We start from the raw sequence: 16,205 nt of genomic DNA, 5'->3' as shown, positions 1-16,205 counted from the left end.
GGCTGGTGTGATTAGATAGATTACCAGAGAGATGTCAGGATCATCGGTCTTTGACCTCAGCTCCGGGATGGAGGGGGCTGGGAGGCTCCCAGTGGGAAAAGGCTGGCCTGGAGGGTTGTGCCTGCTGTGTGCCCGGGTGTGGGGTTTCGTTCCTGAAATATGTTTTTCCTTTCACTGAATCAGATTATGCCTGAATAAGTGAGTTGTTTGTATTGTGTCTTGCAGCACTCAGTAATTTTCCTCCCATATGGAGAGCTTTTGGTACTGAACAGTGTCCTTGAAAAGAAAATTCTCTCCTTGTCCACACATTCACCTTCCAGATTTGGGGTGCAGTTTGAATTCTTAGCCAGAGCATTAGCGTTTAGACCTTTTATTATCAATAGTAATAATTTATATCTTCCTATTAGGCTGGTTTGTATTAAACTTGGTAGAATTGCCAAAGACTTCTTGAAGGAGATTAGATGAGAGTTTGGTTTAGGTGGTGTATTCCAGTTAAAACAACTGGACGTGGAGCAGAGTGTTAAATGAATGTAGAGTCGGAGGGGCCAAATGTGGGAGAGAATGAGCAGCAGGGTCTGAGCTGAACAAGACAGTGGTAACATGTCTGTCCACATCCTTGTCACCTGGTCACCCTTGTGTGGGTGGGACAATTCCCATGTGTTGGTAGAAGCAGAGCTGTGGTTCTGTGAGGTGTGAGGTCACAGCTCCACCCAGGCAGCACAGGGGGGGATGTCTGAGGGCCTTGCTTTCAGCCAGCCTTGGGAAAGCTGGAGTTATTAAGTTTGTTATATAAGACATAGGGTTAATTTAGAAAAGTCTGGTGCTTTAAATATCTTTTTCAAAGGCTGCATAATCTGGTGTAGGCTAATTGTAATGACATAATCCAAAAATAGCCAATAGTCTTTTCTTGGATGCTCATCCTGGCTGCAGTTCTGCAGCTAAAGAACAGCAAAGCTGATCTCCTCAGGATGGGAGGGGACATAACCAGATCTGTCCCTGCCATGGCACAGGGGACACCTCTGGGGTCTGCTGCGTTTGGATGTGGAGCAGGAGGTTAATCCATGTTCAAGTAGCATGGGTTTAACTAGAATGCATGTTAAATATTGGATCCTGAACTTTAAATTACAAGAGGGGAGATCTCCATCTTTCCTCATGGGATGCACAGGCCTGGGCACACTGGACTTGTCCTAAGGATTCTGTTTGACCTGGTGTCAGTGATAAGATGGGGGATTGGAGTTTGGGAGGTGTGGGGAGGTTTGGGTTTTTTTGTTAAAATGTAATTCATTGTTTTTATAGATATTACCACAAATAATCTTCTTTCTTAATCTGAATATTAAGAAGTATCTTTAGGGATGTGTTATGCAGTACACAGCTATAGCTGTACCTCAGCTGTTGATTTGGGCTTTTTGGAAGGAAGAGTTGAATATACACAGTGTTGATTCGGGATGCCTGGTGTTGTGCTGAAAATGTAGTAGTTGTTTTCACTGGTAATTCACTGAGTTTTGTAACTTTTTACCTTCCACATGTGTGAAGAGCCATTCAGAGCACATTTAAACCTTATAAAAGCTGAATTTTCACATGCAAACCCTGGTTTTAAGGATGTTTTGATTCATGAGATCTGTTTTATTCTTTGTTTAAGCATTTTTTAATCTTGTTGTTTTGGCAGGGGCCGGTTCTCTCCTCAGGTTAGCTCAAGATGGCAGACCAGAGGCAACGCTCGCTCTCTACCTCTGGGGAATCCCTATACCACGTGCTGGGGCTGGACAAAAATGCCACTTCAGATGATATCAAAAAGTCTTACAGGTAAAAGTTTGAGTTTTACACCTGCCCCAGTAGCACAGATGGCTTTATTTCAGTATTCAGCAGATGGTCTATTTACACAGGGGCCTGAGCTGGTATATTTAGACCTTTTGCAAGAAAAATATGTTAGAAAAACAGGTGAAAACTTGGTTGCTTATTGCAAAACTTGGCGTGAAAACGTGCTTAGGCTTTTAAATTTTTCCATCTAAATTCTCAATTTCCATCTAAATTTCCGAGCTAAATTCTCAAATATGCAGTGTCATTCTGAAAGGTCTTTGTTTAAAGTTGAATAGAATTTTAAGACAGTGTGATCAGAGTTAAACTCTTCCTGTTAGGCAGCCTTGTGTCTGGTTTAGAGGGAGCACAGATGGGCAGAACTGCCTTTTTGTCCATCATTTCCACTGAAGTGAGGTATAGATTAAAGATGCAAATAAGGATGTAAACCGAGTAGCAACACTTACTTTTTCCTAAAATTCCTTTCAAAATTCCCTATTCTTTGTGGAGTTACTAGTTTAAAAGGGGATTTTTTTCTTTATTTCTTTTTGTAAAGAGTTGGACACATGAAATGGCTTCATATTGATCAACTAATAACAGAAAAAGGGTTCTGCAACATCCTCCCTTTCCATATTCCCTGACCAAATAAAAACAACAAAAAAAAGAGTTCTGTAACATCCTCGCATTCCACATTCCCAAAAAATCTACTTAAATGCAATTGCTGCTCTGTGACAAGTGGCAATGTGGATGGAATTACACTAGGGGTCAGCATCACCTTTCCATGAGGATATTCTTTAGCAAAATTGTTTTCTTTTAGTCTTCAACTTTTACCAAAACTTCTTCCCTTTCAAAGTTACATTTGTAATACCAATGGCAATGACATAGTGAAGTCTAGGAATAAGCTGGGTCCCCAGATTCTCAAAAATTAGCTGTATCTTCCTAAAAATTTCAAGTGGAAGTTTGAATCAAGCAACTGGAAAATAATCTTACCTTCTTGGGGGAAAGACTGCAAGTTTTTCCTTTGGAGGAACAGCCCCACGAGGTCCTGGGGTGAACTGTAGCTGCTTCATACTTACCTGAACCTTCATCTCATCTCGTTTCCTCTGCTGCTCCTTTACCATGTTCAGTCTGAACATCCTTTGCTGGCCTGGGGGCTCTGGGGTTTGTAGGAAATGGGAAATGAAAATTATTTATCTGTTGCAGCCTGATTAAACCCTTTCCAGGTTTATAGAAGTTCCCTGTAATTATAAAAACTGTGATTATTTCAGCTCTCCCTGAGGCTGGGGCACAAGTGGCAGCCATGGATGTTATTCCCCTGAGCAGCATCGTGTGCAGTGGGAGTGTTCCAGGGGCCACTCAGCTTTTCACATTCTGTGAGATACTTGCAGGCACATCCAAGGGCTTGCACACATCTTTATTTCATGTTCTGTCTAAACATTGCCCCACTGCAAAGCTGGTGTGGAATCCTCTGCAGGCTCCTCTTGTGTTTCTCAAAGGTGTGACTTTGTGGTCATTTTCTGTACAAGAACCTTTTGTGGTGGAGAAGAGGCAGCCCAGAGTTCCGTGTCATTTTTGTACTGGGAAGCACATATTTTCTGTTTCTAAGGAGGTGCTTGCCCAGTAATTTCTGCTGGTTTCTGTAAATAGTCTGGGCCATGTGAGAACTAGCACATTTATCAATGCTTAATCTGATTTTTTTGTTAGTTGTAAGAGATCTGGCCTGATTAGGGGAGGTGTACGTTGTGATTTCCTGATATCTCGAAACTCCGAAGCGTTTTCTATTCTAGCAAACCTTGAACTGAAAAGTACTTTGTTCCTGCACAGGAATTGGTGAATTAACCACAAGTGATCGTCTGTTCTATTTTTGTGTTCAGACACTGCAGAAGCAGCAGTTCAGATACTGTTCAAGCAGCTTCTATTTACTCTTTGGTGCTATACCTTAGATTTGTGGTGTGTTTTTTTGCTGTAGCAGGAGCAAAACTTACTGGTGGAAATTGCTGGAGCTGAGGGTAAAAAAAAAAAGCACAACTACTTTTCTTCAGTGTCTTTTTTTTTTTTCTGTTGGATTTCTGAGGGTCAAATCCAACAGTCTGAAGTCAATCCTGTGAGCTAAGCTAGACACTGCTGTAGCCTTTTGTTATCATCTAAGGAAGAATCATCAGGGAAGTTGAATCACAGATGAAGGAAACATGAAAGTCTCCCTTGCGTGGCAGGCTACGGAATTAAAAATAAACTAAATCAAAAAAAAAAACCAGGAACCCAAATCCCAGTTTTTAATCTATAACGATCTCTCTCTTTTTTTTTTTTTTTTCCTTTCTGCAGGAAACTGGCATTGAAATATCATCCTGATAAAAACCCTGATAACCCAGAGGCAGCGGAAAAATTTAAAGAGATCAATAATGCCCACGCAATATTGACCGACGCCACAAAGAGGAACATTTACGATAAGTATGGGTCTCTGGGGCTCTATGTAGCAGAGCAGTTTGGTGAAGAGAATGTGAACACATACTTCGTGCTGTCCAGCTGGTGGGCAAAGGTAAATAAAAGGGCAGGGAAGTTATTCTGGGTTGGCACTGAAAGCTCTGTAAGAGCTGGTTTTGGTTTTGGTTTTTGGAAATTTGGTTTTGGTTTTGGTTTTTGTTTTTGGAAATGGTTTTGGTTTTTGGAAATTTGCTGCGTTTCTGACACCTGGTAATTAACCCTCTTCCTGCGTTGTGATCTCTGGTTCAGAAGTGTTTTTCTGTGATCTTTTGGTGATGCAGGCCTAATACAAAGACTTATGTTACTAATTGAAGCTTCCATTCTAGTGGAATTAAAAGTGATGAGGATCTGGGGGGGTATTCTCTGGTAATATCTGCAAAATAGTTTTGCAAAATGAGTCCTGACTGTGAACTTGAGCTCACACAGGAGAAGTCTGCTTACATTTCATTGCATGGGTGTATTTTTCTACCCTTTGCCAGCGTTGCCTCCCTGTCTTGATTCCCCTAAGTAAGGGAATAGTTATATCACTGTGCTGGTTTGATATCTGTAAAATCATTTTTTTCAAACAATTGTACAGTGACCTACAGGGAGACTTTAATTTAGCCCCGTTGTCACTGTGATAAGCACCTGGCAGACCTGGCTCTCTTGGAGCTGCCTTGCTCATACTGGGGCATCAAACCTCAGTGCCCTGAGCTCCCAGCCACGTCCAAAGCCTTGGGCTGGTCCAAGTCCCTGCTGAAGGTACATCATGACCTGTGCATCAGCCAGCACAGGTCAGTCTGTGTTAGGGATATTAATGCAAGCTACAGTCTGTTCTGAACTGTTGTGCCTCTGGGTTTTAATACAGATACAGTCTAAGACTGTATGTTCTTCCAGATGCAGCAGAATAAATAGTCCACTTAATCTAAATTGTAGGAATTCTTCAAGCAAACCAGGTTGTCAGTATTCACCTCCATGTAAAATGGGGAGAGTCATAGTTTTGCACATAGTTTTAAATCTTTCTTGTTGATGAGGTAATAAAGCTGTAGCTGGTGAGTTCTGTCTCTGCACTGCTGTGTTTTTGCTCTCTGGTTCCATATCCAAGTCTCACAGACTCCATGGTCACGGTGCAGTAGGCACAGGTTATGACTGTTTCTGTGTTTTCTATCCCTTGCAGGCCTTGTTTGTGTTCTGTGGGCTCATCACAGCCTGCTACTGCTGCTGCTGTCTGTGCTGCTGCTGTAATTGTTGCTGTGGGAAGTGTAAACCGAAACCTCCCGAAGGCGAAGAGCAGGAATACTATGTCTCTCCAGAGGACTTGGAGGCACAGTTGCAGTCAGATGAAAGGGGTAGGTGAAAACTGCTGCTGGATGTCTGAGATAAGCATCAGTCCCTGCCAGTCCCATCAGTGAGCTGGTGGAGGGATCAGCACAGGTCTTGGGGTGTGGGTGATGAGCAGGGAGTGTTTGTGGCGCTGTGTGGGTGACGCTGACACCGGATATAGAGTTGCTGAAAGCTCCCAGAGGGTCTTCACTGAACTCGATGGGATCAACTTCAGAGCAGTCAGTGACCGTCATTCATCTTCCTTCCACATCTCTGGGGGTAACATATGGGCCAGACATGTGTGACTGTAGAAAGGGGCTCTTGTACCCCAAAGGTTGGGGGTGTCAAGGCAGCTTGAACTGCGTCAGGTGTAAAGGAGCTGGCACTGCTGCCCCAGTAGCTCTGTCTGATGCTGTTCATGAAACTATAAAGCTCCTTCTGTAGAATTGAACCAATAGTTAAAAAAAATTGTAGAGCCTTGTGTAAGATCTGATGACATTTTTAATGGGCACAGCTGAAGGTGGGTGAGGGTCAGCTGCTCTTACAGGGAGAAGGAAATATGATAAATATTCCACGTGTAGACTTGAGTCGAACGCTGTGTGTGCACTGAAAATCAGGGAATTAACATCACACTCTCAGAGCAGCCTGAAACTGTGTTATCAGAGCGTTGCAGGGAGATGTGACTTGTGCTTACCAAAACATACAGTGCTGTGTTTGTTCCTTGGTGTCCTAAGCCTTTTGTCTTCCCTTTTCAGAGGCCTCAGACGCACCTATTGTGATACAGCCAGCATCAGCCACAGAGACAACCCAGCTCACAGCTGACTCTCACCCCAGCTACCACACTGATGGATTTAATTAAGTTAAGGAAACACTGTCATTAGAATGGATAAAAAAAAAAAAAATAAATACATGGCCAACTCAACACTAGAATCATGAACATTAGAAGTAGAGAATGGGGAGGGGGAATAATTCTGCCACAGTAAGAAGGCAGCTTTCCAACCTGCCGAAAATATTTTGTAATCCCTTCAGCCTTTTGTCACCTTTCAGTGTCGTATCTCGATGATACGTGAAGTGCTGTAGCATGCAGTATTTAAAGCAGTTTAGCTACGGTCTTATTTGTTTTCCTTTCTTTTGGTTTTTATTTTCCCTGGTTTTTTTTTTTTTGTATAGCATGTATGGAGTTATGTTCAATGTCTGTGGTGTAAAGTATTGAGTTGTCACAATATCAGTGCGATGGAGACATTCTGCATTTTAAGCAGCAGTACTGGCCTAAAAATTAGGTTCAAAAACCGTCACAGAAGTCACTGTTCTTCTGTACAGCTGAGCTCTCAAAGACCTTTAAAAGTTGAGGATTTTCATTTGAGTGCAACAAACCGAGTCTTTCATTCCTCCTATTCCTGCGTTTTTATCTAAGCAAGTTTACAAAGCCAAGAACCAAAAAATGCCAGTCCTGCAGAGCTGGAGTCCTCTCTAATGCTGGTTTTCAGCTTAAATAAATCTACCTTGAAACATAAAAAGGGAGAGATGCCAATCTTTGAACAGTAAATTGAACAGCTCGCTGTGCGTGAGGCGATCTCCAGTGACAATGGAACCAAAACCAACTGGGAATGGGCTCCTGTGGTGGTGGCAGTGAGATTTTAACTCCAAGCACAATTCTGTTTTGGTTTGAGTTCAGTTGTTTTCCTGAAATGCTAAAGACCAAATAGTGCAGCTTTGTTTCTGAATGCATGAGAATCTTAAAGTGAAACTGGTTAATTGGCTCTCACTGAGGAAGTGAGTAAAATGCAGGCAAAATCAGAAGTGTTTTAAAAAATTGGTTTGTAAAAATTTGTTCTGATAATTTGAGATTTTAGTAGACAAATGGGGTATTACCTGTCTTTTTTTAAAGCTTTTATAATACACTAACCCTTTAATTTTCTCATGAACACCTTTGTGGAGTACTTAAATGGATTTTTAAGAACAAGCCACCTTTCTTTGTGTTTATATTGTATAATTTGCACATTGTCTTGCATTTAGATTTGTTTACAGCAGTGTTTTTCTTTTCCTCAGAACAACTATGTGGAAACCACTGAAAGGTTTCCTGTTCTATTTTGAAACCAAATCAAGTCCAAATTCTGCTCTAGTAAACTATGGTTTATTGAATTTAACTGTTAAAAAGGTATTTTAGGCAGCTGCTGAGTTGCTGGTGTATTTTGTTGTCAGTAATCCTGCTTTAGAGGATACAGAATCAGGATCTAGAACAGCTACAGAGAACCCACACTTGGCACTTTGAGCAGGTAATTATGGCCTCGTTAGTTTTGATCGTTCTGCTTTTTATCACTCTGCTGTCCTTTGCACCCCAGTTTCCCTGTTTCATTTTCCCCCCTCTTTCTGTGGAGGGGCTGTTGGCACCTTCCCACTGTATCTGCTGCTCCAGGGGTTACTTGGGGGCAGCATAAAGCTCTGTTGGTCTGTAGGAAAACCGCCAGGATAGGACGGGAACTCTCCTGCCAGAGAACCATTTGGAATATATTTTCCCTCTGTCTTTGCATGAGCAGCAGTGATGTAACACGTAAAATCCACCGTGAAACCCTGTTAAACAAGCTGGATAGGAGAAAATGTTCTTAACACGGTCTCAGTGCTCAGTGAGGGATATTTGCACACCCAGACTTTGCTGTAGCTGCTGGTAGAAGCACGTTTGCCTGCATGGGAGCTTGGTGCAGATCAACATGCTTTTGGTACCACATCAGGCCCCCAAAATTCCGAAAAAAAACCCATGACTTTTAACTAATGGCTTGATTTCAGTAGCACACTCCTTAAGTCATTTCTTCCTTGCCCGAGGTCCTTTTAGACCTGAAATGTGGTAGTTTACTGCAAGATACTTTTAACTTTTTCTGTCTTAGGTGGCCTTGAGGACATTTGAGTATGATTTGGCTTGAGGTCCTTATTTAATTAATGTCTTTGTTTGACCCCATGGAAGGAAAAGCAGTTTTTAGGCTTACACCCAACTTTTGATGGTCCTTGTAGATTTTGCCTGAAGCCTGTTCTTGATGTAGAATTGCAGGCTGGAATATGCTTGGATATCTGTAGGCTTTGTCCCTAAACACTCGCTGGTTAAAATCGCCCTTGACCGTGCAAATTGTGTTCTTGGTAAAAAAAATTAAGGTGTTGGGGATTTTTGGCTTTGTAAATGAGTGTGGCTGATTGGAGAGAGCTGGTGAATGGGGAAGGGAGTCACAGTCCCTGTCCCCACGTTCATCTCGGTGGTAACACAAAGCTGGTTGTTGTGGAACAGCTTTGCCCCATGTGCTGGGGGCTGGTTGTTGCTGTTAATTTGGAATAATCCTCTTATTTCTTAACCCCTCTGGGCTGTTTCCATGGAAGCAGGGAGGCTGGTGGGAAGTTGTGGCTCCAAGGAGGTGTGGGACACACCTGGAGTCGCTCTGCAGGCTCCTGATGAACCAAAGTGTGGGCAGCACGTGAGGACCAGAGGCAGCACCATTATCCATGGGGAAAGACGACATCCAAGATAAATCTACAGTTTTAGTTCTTTGCTTAGCAAGGGATGAGTTTGGAGAGAGACTGCTTTCCTGTCAGTTGTCTGTGGGTGGTGTGTGAACAGGAAATTAGTCTGTTAAGTGCCGGAGTGATGTTAGATGCTCCAAGGGAAACTACTCTGAGATCCCAGTTACAGAGAATGATGGAAAAACATAATTCTACATGAATATTCATGTTTTTTGAAGCTGTTTAAAGTTCACCCCTGTTACTGTCTAATCTCTTGACTTTAGGATTGTTGTGTATTAATGAAGTTCTTGAACTATGTAAGGAAGTGATTTAAACATTCCTCCTTTAAAGCCAAAATCATGTAATTGGAAGATAAGTAGATTAATGCCCACTTTTCCCCTCTTGGACGGAAGGTACAAGAGTACCCTGGGCTCTAACATGAGTTACACTTAAAAATGACCAAGTGGAATCCTAGTAAATGTAAAGTTATATTGGGAATCATGTTTTAAAATCTGGTGGAGCAGCTCAGACAGGAAGTCTGAGCTTGGGCAGGTGGAGCTGCAGTGTCCCAGCACTGCATCCCTGACCTGGCTTAGTGCAGAATGTTTCCCTCCAAAATCAAACCTGAGCACTGTCCATCTCTGTCCAACATCTTGCCAGAATCAAAACTTGAGCTTGGATTTTATTTATTTATTTGTTTCTTTAAAGTTGTATCATTTGTACGAGTTGCCTGAGCCCTCCGTTTTCAGTCGTTCAGCCAGCTCCGTCCAGCTCCTCCAACCTCTCCAGCACTGATTTCCTTAGCACTTGTAGCTCCATCAGGATGAATCCTATCTGGAGAGCTGGTGTTCAGGACCACTGACTTTATCCCTGAGCTGTGTTGCATGGAGAGTCATTCCTAGCTTAGGCTGAGGAGGGAAAGCTGCTGCCGAGAGCACTCGGGTGCTGTCTGTCCCTCCCGGTGTGTGGAACTGCTGGAGAAGGAGGTGCTGGATCTGCCCTGCCCGTCCTCCCTGGGGATGGGGGCATCCCCAATGCACTGTACTGGAGGGGCATTGCAGCCCTTAAATGCCAGTCTCATTTTGTTAGTGATTTTTGTAGGAAATTCTTAAATATTTATCTGTATATAAATTTATGTAAGCCTCGGTGGCGTCCCGTAGGGTGTCGGTTTCTGCTGGTCCCATGCAGTGACGTTTTAGAGAAATGTTCCCTTTTTAGTCTTCTTTTTAGATTTGTAAGCTTTTTAAACTGCTTTAGATATTAGCACTCCTAGTGTTCTTACAGTGGGATGCTCTTGGAGGTTTGGAGGAGCAGAACTGAGGAGTGCTTGGGCACAGAAACACCCAGTCCTGCAGCAGGGCTGCGGTCAGGGCAGTGCAACTCTCCAACCCCCATCCTGTCAGCCTGGAAACACCCTCACACAGGTGTAACCAGGGCAGGAGCCTGATGGAAAAGCTATTCCTGTCCCATCCACGAGACGACTGTGTGGTGTGGCGGGACACCAGTGCACTTTGGGGGGCTGTACCAGCGCGTTTGTACCACACACACTCCGTGAGAGAGGCACCTGCTTCTCTCACCTACTTTGTGCCCTTCGTCTGTCCCTGTGCCCTTCAGTCTTTTGCCATTTCTGGATAATTTAGGAGATTTGTGCTGCAGGTTTTTTGTACCCAGTGTACCTGTATCTTTGGCATCATGTTTAACAGGTGACCCCAGCAGGGTGGTCAGGGCGGCGTTTGCAGCCCCCACCTCGTGTTAATAATTCCGGATGATGTTTAAATGCGCGTTAATCTCGGAGCACTGAGCTGTAACCCCCCAGTACTCGTGTTTGTAGTGTCAGGTTGGTATAAACTTCACATGCTTCATCATCTGGTGCCGCTTCTCTGTGTTCTAGTGGAAATCATCTAGTTTGTAGTGTCTCATTGCACCAACAGCTGCTTAAAATCTCTCAAAAGAATCATAACCGGTAGCTCACCAGGTGGCAGGAAATTTGTCAGTGTTCAGCTCCCACAAGATCCGTTGTCTGCTCCATGAACTGCCTTGGGAGACTTACTGGGACTATCTGGGACTCGGCAAGACTGCAATTCCCGTGTCCTTCTAAGAAGACGCTTTCTTCACGAGGAGAAGCCGCGGGAGGGAACCTGGCTGTCCTTGATGTTTGCACAAGCCAAATGCCAGAAATCTGGAAGACAAACTTTCATTATGCCAATGTTACATGCACAGTTGATTTTGGTATTAAAAGGATAGATGCTGGAAATTTTTGGTGGTTATATATATATATATATATATATGTATATGTATAGAGGAAGCTCTTATATAAACTGGCTGTTCATTCCCGAGTGCCATTGTCTTCTCTGCTCCCTCTCCCCACAGCCAGCCCTGTGGGTGTGCTCTTGCAGTCTGTGAGCGGTTGCTTGTCAAACCATTCCAAAAATATAACAATCTCCTTGAATTCCATGAGCTGCCCCTTGTCCTGGCCCCCTTTGCCTGCTCCAGCTTTCCTTTGGAGGAGAGAAGGGAGACCTGGCAGAGGGCACAGGGGCAGCTCTGGAGTGACTTGGACTTGTGCAACTGGTCCGTGGGGTGTTCAGATGTGGTCAATGTGCTCATCACTGGAGCTGGGATAGAACACATTGATTTGGGGTTTTTCCCTAGTTTTCACCACGTTGGACTCCCCAGAGCGGGGCTGGGTGAGCTCACAGAGCAAGGTCCACCCCGTGCTGAGGGCTGTGGGCTGCAGCATCACGCGTGTGTATGTATGTATATATGCACATATGTATATATTTATACAACAGGTGTGCACCTAGGACTTGCTGCTGGTTTTAATTTGGTGATAAAAACGTGAAAATTGGCTCAAAGTACTGCTCTGAACTCAGTCAGACAAGTGGAAGGTGTGTTCTTCTTTTGTGCTTCTTTCCTCTCAGCTGCAGGAAAACCCAAACCAGACCCATAGGGTCAAGGGACTGCTGAGGACACGGAGCCTGTTGTATAAATAAATGGGTCACACAAGTGGGAGAAGCACCTTCTGCTCCCCACGCTCTGCTCGGGTGAGTTCCCACGTGAGCAGTGTGGTGTGTTTGCACGGCCGGGTGCAGTCCCTCCACTTGCACGTTGGTTCCGTAAGGACTTGGAGTTACTGAAATTCCTAAACCTGAAGCTGGCAGTGATCCGTGTGAAGGCACAACAGTTGTGGCCAATGTACCTGTGAGTCCCACCACATCCCCTCTACACATGCTGGGTGGAGCTGCTGCCGCCCTCCTCCTCCTCGTTCCAGGAGCTGTTCCTGACATGCAGCACACCGGGGGTTCCTGCTTCACAGCAGAAATGGGGGAATACTGGGGAGATTTTTACTGCTGGCACCTCTGAAGTTCTGTTTGTGTCCATCATGGTTGATGAACTCCGAGTTTGCCAATTCCAAACGCGCTGTTTCCTTGCTGGATGCTGAGCCAGTCGCTGTCATTCCTTCCTCCCTCTCATCCCACTGTCGCCCGCCAGGCTGGGGCGGGGTGTGGATGGGTTGGTTGGTGTCACTGCTGACATCCCAGGCGGTTTATGTTCATTTTGCATGTGAGCAAGGCCCTGAACTGTGTAATTCCTCATGGGGTTTGGTTGTCCCGGCCTCCTTACGGAGCCGTCGGGAGCTGAGGGCGTCGGGAGAGGCGCGTCTGCGTTTGCACTGCACTTCAACTCGGGTGGGGGGTGGGGGTAGGGGGAGCCCATCTTTAAAAAAGGAAAAAATAGTAAAAAAAACCAACAAAACCAAACCCACCACAATCGAAGTATAAATGCATCTGAGAAGCAATTATAATATAGACATATATCTATTTTGTTATGTTACTAAAGGACCATACTTTGAGTTGTCTGTAAGTAGACGTGGCTGTCTGAACTTTGTGGATTGTAACACTCGATACTACTGAGCTCCTGTACATACCCGCAGCGACGGCAGAAGGAATTATTTTCTGTTTTAGCATGGTAATTTGTGTCTTGTATGTCCGAATATAAACTAAAATAAAGATTGCTAAGTTATCGGAAACCACTGTTGTAAAATAAATGTTTTCAATGCAGAAATGCCCACCGGCTTTTTCTTTCCACATCTGCACCCTGGAAGCTGGTGCGAGAGGGAGAGACTGTGGGACACGGAGGGGCTGGAGGGGAGATGGGAGAGGTCACCTGTCCCTGGGCCGGGCACACTGTGTGGGGTTGGGTGCAGGGTCCCTGGGGCAGGGAGTGCAGTTGCTCCCCTCTGCCCCTCCTGCACCTGCCATAGGGTCCCAGCTGGTTCTGAGCCTTAAAAGCCAAAGATCTTCATGTGGTGCCAGAGTCTGGCAGGTATTTGGGGTATAAGTGCAGGTTAGAGTTGTCAGGTGGGGTGGGAAATTGTTTCAGGGCTGGGGAAGGGGGCAGGAGATGTCTGACTGACTGCGGTAAAAATACCCTTTTTTGGAGAAGCTCAGGTTATTGGACAGTGGTTTTGCTCCTGGTGTCGCCAGCAGAGAGACTGAAGCAAAGATGAGTGGAAGATGTGCTGAGGGTGCTACAAGACTGATGGAAGCCATGGTGGGAGCCAAGGCAGCACAGACCCATCCAGCCACCCAGGCCTGGGGGAATGCAGGGCTGCTCCTGCTGGGGGTGGCACCAGCATCTGTTCTGACCTGCACAGCTTCCCTACGATCGTTCATTTTGGAAAGATGAGTTCCATGTTTGATGGAGGTGAGCAAAAAAATCATCCTGTTTAAGTTTGGGGTTGTCTGGTCAGATGGGTCTAGTGGAGGGTTCCATGGCAGGGTGATGGAATGAGATGAGCTTTAAGGTTCTTTCCAACCCAAACCATTCTGGGATTCTGTGACATTGTGCTCTTGGGGATCACGGGAGCAAAATTTCGCCTGGAGGTGCTAAGGAAGTGCATGATGCAGTGGGTGGAGGATGCTGGAGCGGTCCAGCCAGTGTTTGGCTCATTGGCTGTGAGCTGCTGTGGCCTCACTTGGAAAAGGTGCTGGGGCAGAGCAGCCCCTCTGAAGAGGCAGGTGTGGGGTGCAGGGTCAGGCCAGGTTGGTGTCACAAAGCCAAGCCCAAGCTGCTCAACTTAGGCACGTGCTCCTTCCCGATTACCTGTGCTCCCATCTTGGCATGGTCTGATCCTTATCATGATTTCTGTCCTAACCCCACAAGTCTCCACTCCCTCACTGTCCCCTCTCCAATACCCCCAGGGTGGTAGAGGTTCTGTGCATCCCTGTGCCCACCCCAGTAAGTCAGCCAGGGCTGGGATGGCCGAGCTGGCCGTGGAGAGGGGATGTCGAGCTACCCCCTGTTTGCAGAGGGGCCCAGGACACTTTCCCTCCTTCCACTGTGACGGTCAGTGCCTGGGAGCCCTCCCAGACCCCCTTCAGCCCCGTCATGCCCAGCAGCAGACCCTGCACAGGCTAGGGTGGGAACAGCCGCTCTGAGCACGGGGCTGTGATTGTGGGAGGGGGATTGAGCCGCTGGGGGGGGTGTCCGTGCCCCAGAGAGGACACAGAGTGGGGAGGGAGGGGACAAGGACCCCTTGGGGGGCCTGCAATGCTCTTGCTGCCGATGCTTTACACGAATGCTCATCTTCCTCTGAGTGCTGCCAACCTCAAACCTTGTCCCAAATCCCCAGCTGCGACACGGCAAGGTGCAGACTTGCTGCGAAGCCGGGAAGCGGCGGCTCTCTGAGCCGTTCACAGGTATACTGGAGGAAGAGAAGCCCTGGCTGGGTCCCGGGGTGCAGCTCCCAGCCGGGGAGGCACAAGCCGCACCGCTCGGAGCTCTTTATGCTGTTGCTTTTCACCCAGGGATACATCTGGGATTGCTCCGGTGTTTGGGGGGAGACCTGGTTTGGTGATAGGTTCATGACGGGGGGAGGATGCATAAAAGTACAACAGCAGGGCAGGTACGAGGGTGACTTTAATGCACAACAGTGACACGCGGGACGCAGTGACAGGGACCCTGCCAGGCAAGGTGGGGGCTCCCTGGGCACGGCTGCAGCCCCCGGCATTCCCCCCGTTCTCTGCTGTGCCGTGGCGTCTCGCTGTGGGGTCGATCTCCTTCATTCCCCCCCTTCAGCGACCGTCCCTCATTTTCCTATACTCTGCAGCAAGAGCTTATTGCTGAGTGCCTTCTGGGCCAGTCTCTCCTCCCGGGACATCTCCAGGAACTCGCGCAGGAGGTGGAAGGTGAGATCCAACGAATTGGGTTTGCCGTCTCGCCTCTTGCCGGTTTGCAGCGCCCGCGGGGCTCGGGGGGCCGGGGTGGGCTCTGCCCCGTGGAGCTGACACAGTCTTTGGGGCAGGGGATGGGCGGCAGGGACCGAGGGTCGCGGGGCGCCCATCCAGGGCTCCCAGGTGGCTTGGGGGGCCAGGGTCAGCCTGCGGGATGGACCCCGGGGCCACTGCAGGGGTGAGCAGGTCTCCGAGGGCAGGAAGAGCAGGACGAGGACGGAGGCAGCCGAAATCATCCTGACCCGCATCGCAGCCACTCCGGGGCCAGATGCCTGTAAGGGCAGCCCCCCCACACACCGGACCCCCACATCCCCCTGCTGCGGTTAGGGGTCACTCCAGGGGCTTCACCCCATGGGGGACCCCCGCCCCAGGGATGAGATCCTCTGGGGATGGAGCCCCCCGGGACGGGACCCCCACCCCCTCCGATGGGAACTCCACCCCTCGTCGCTGGGACAGGATCCTTCTGGGGACAGGACCCCCACGCAGGCTGGGGCCCACCCACCTGGGGACGGGACACCCTTTCTCCCGGGATGGGACACCCCTCCGGGCATGAGACACACGCGGCAGCTGGGACGGGACCCCCCAGGACCTGCGAACCCTCTGCGACGGGACACCCTCCCCCACCCCGGGATGGGACCGTCCTCTCCCCGGGACCGGACATTCCCGGGGTCGGGACCCTCCTCCTCGGGCCGGGGCTCCCGGGGCGGTGGCTGTCCCGGTTCCCGGTGCGTGTCTCACCGCTCTCCTCCGCTCCGCTCCTCCCGCAGGACGCGCCGCTCCGCGCCGCCCGCACCCGCGCTATATAGGGGCGGTGGGAGCCACGTGATGGGAGCGGGGCCGGGATCTGTCCGCGGTGCTGAACGGGGGGACAGTCGGGGGGGCACGGGGGGCAGTCGGGCAGGCGGGGGG

General features: G+C 47.7%; 2 protein-coding genes across 12 annotated transcripts in view; one reads left to right on the top strand and one right to left on the bottom strand.

Annotated features, from left to right (window-relative positions):
* The window catches only part of DNAJC5 (DnaJ heat shock protein family (Hsp40) member C5), a 31,929-nt gene extending 18,804 nt beyond the window's left edge, over positions 1-13,125 (top strand). For 10 of the 11 annotated variants that reach the window (XM_017833201.1, XM_017833194.1, XM_017833193.1 and 7 more), the window contains 4 exons: positions 1,667-1,803; positions 4,117-4,330; positions 5,432-5,603; positions 6,333-13,125. In XM_017833201.1, the coding sequence (XP_017688690.1) occupies positions 1,697-1,803; positions 4,117-4,330; positions 5,432-5,603; positions 6,333-6,436 (597 nt within the window). In that variant the 5' untranslated portion in view covers positions 1,667-1,696 and the 3' untranslated portion in view covers positions 6,437-13,125. Of the gene's footprint in view, positions 1-725; positions 781-1,666; positions 1,804-4,116; positions 4,331-5,431; positions 5,604-6,332 lie in introns of those variants that run through there. The other variant, XM_017833202.1, reaches the window with a different exon arrangement.
* Positions 13,126-14,990: 1,865 nt separating this feature from the next.
* LOC108506292 (corticoliberin-like) overlaps positions 14,991-16,205 on the bottom strand; it is a 3,723-nt gene continuing 2,508 nt past the window's right edge. Inside the window, exons 2-3 of the mRNA XM_017833152.1 lie at positions 16,035-16,094; positions 14,991-15,568 (exon numbers count right to left, since the gene is read on the bottom strand). Coding sequence (XP_017688641.1) covers positions 15,152-15,568; positions 16,035-16,094 — 477 coding nt within the window. The 3' untranslated portion in view covers positions 14,991-15,151. The remainder of the gene's footprint in view (positions 15,569-16,034; positions 16,095-16,205) is intronic.

Source organism: Lepidothrix coronata, unplaced genomic scaffold, assembly GCF_001604755.1.
Source record: "Lepidothrix coronata isolate B3197 unplaced genomic scaffold, Lepidothrix_coronata-1.0 Scaffold212, whole genome shotgun sequence".
Taxonomy (NCBI): domain Eukaryota; kingdom Metazoa; phylum Chordata; class Aves; order Passeriformes; family Pipridae; genus Lepidothrix; species Lepidothrix coronata.
The sequence above is the reverse complement of the archived record's forward strand: the minus strand, read 5'-3'. Positions and strand labels throughout refer to the sequence as shown.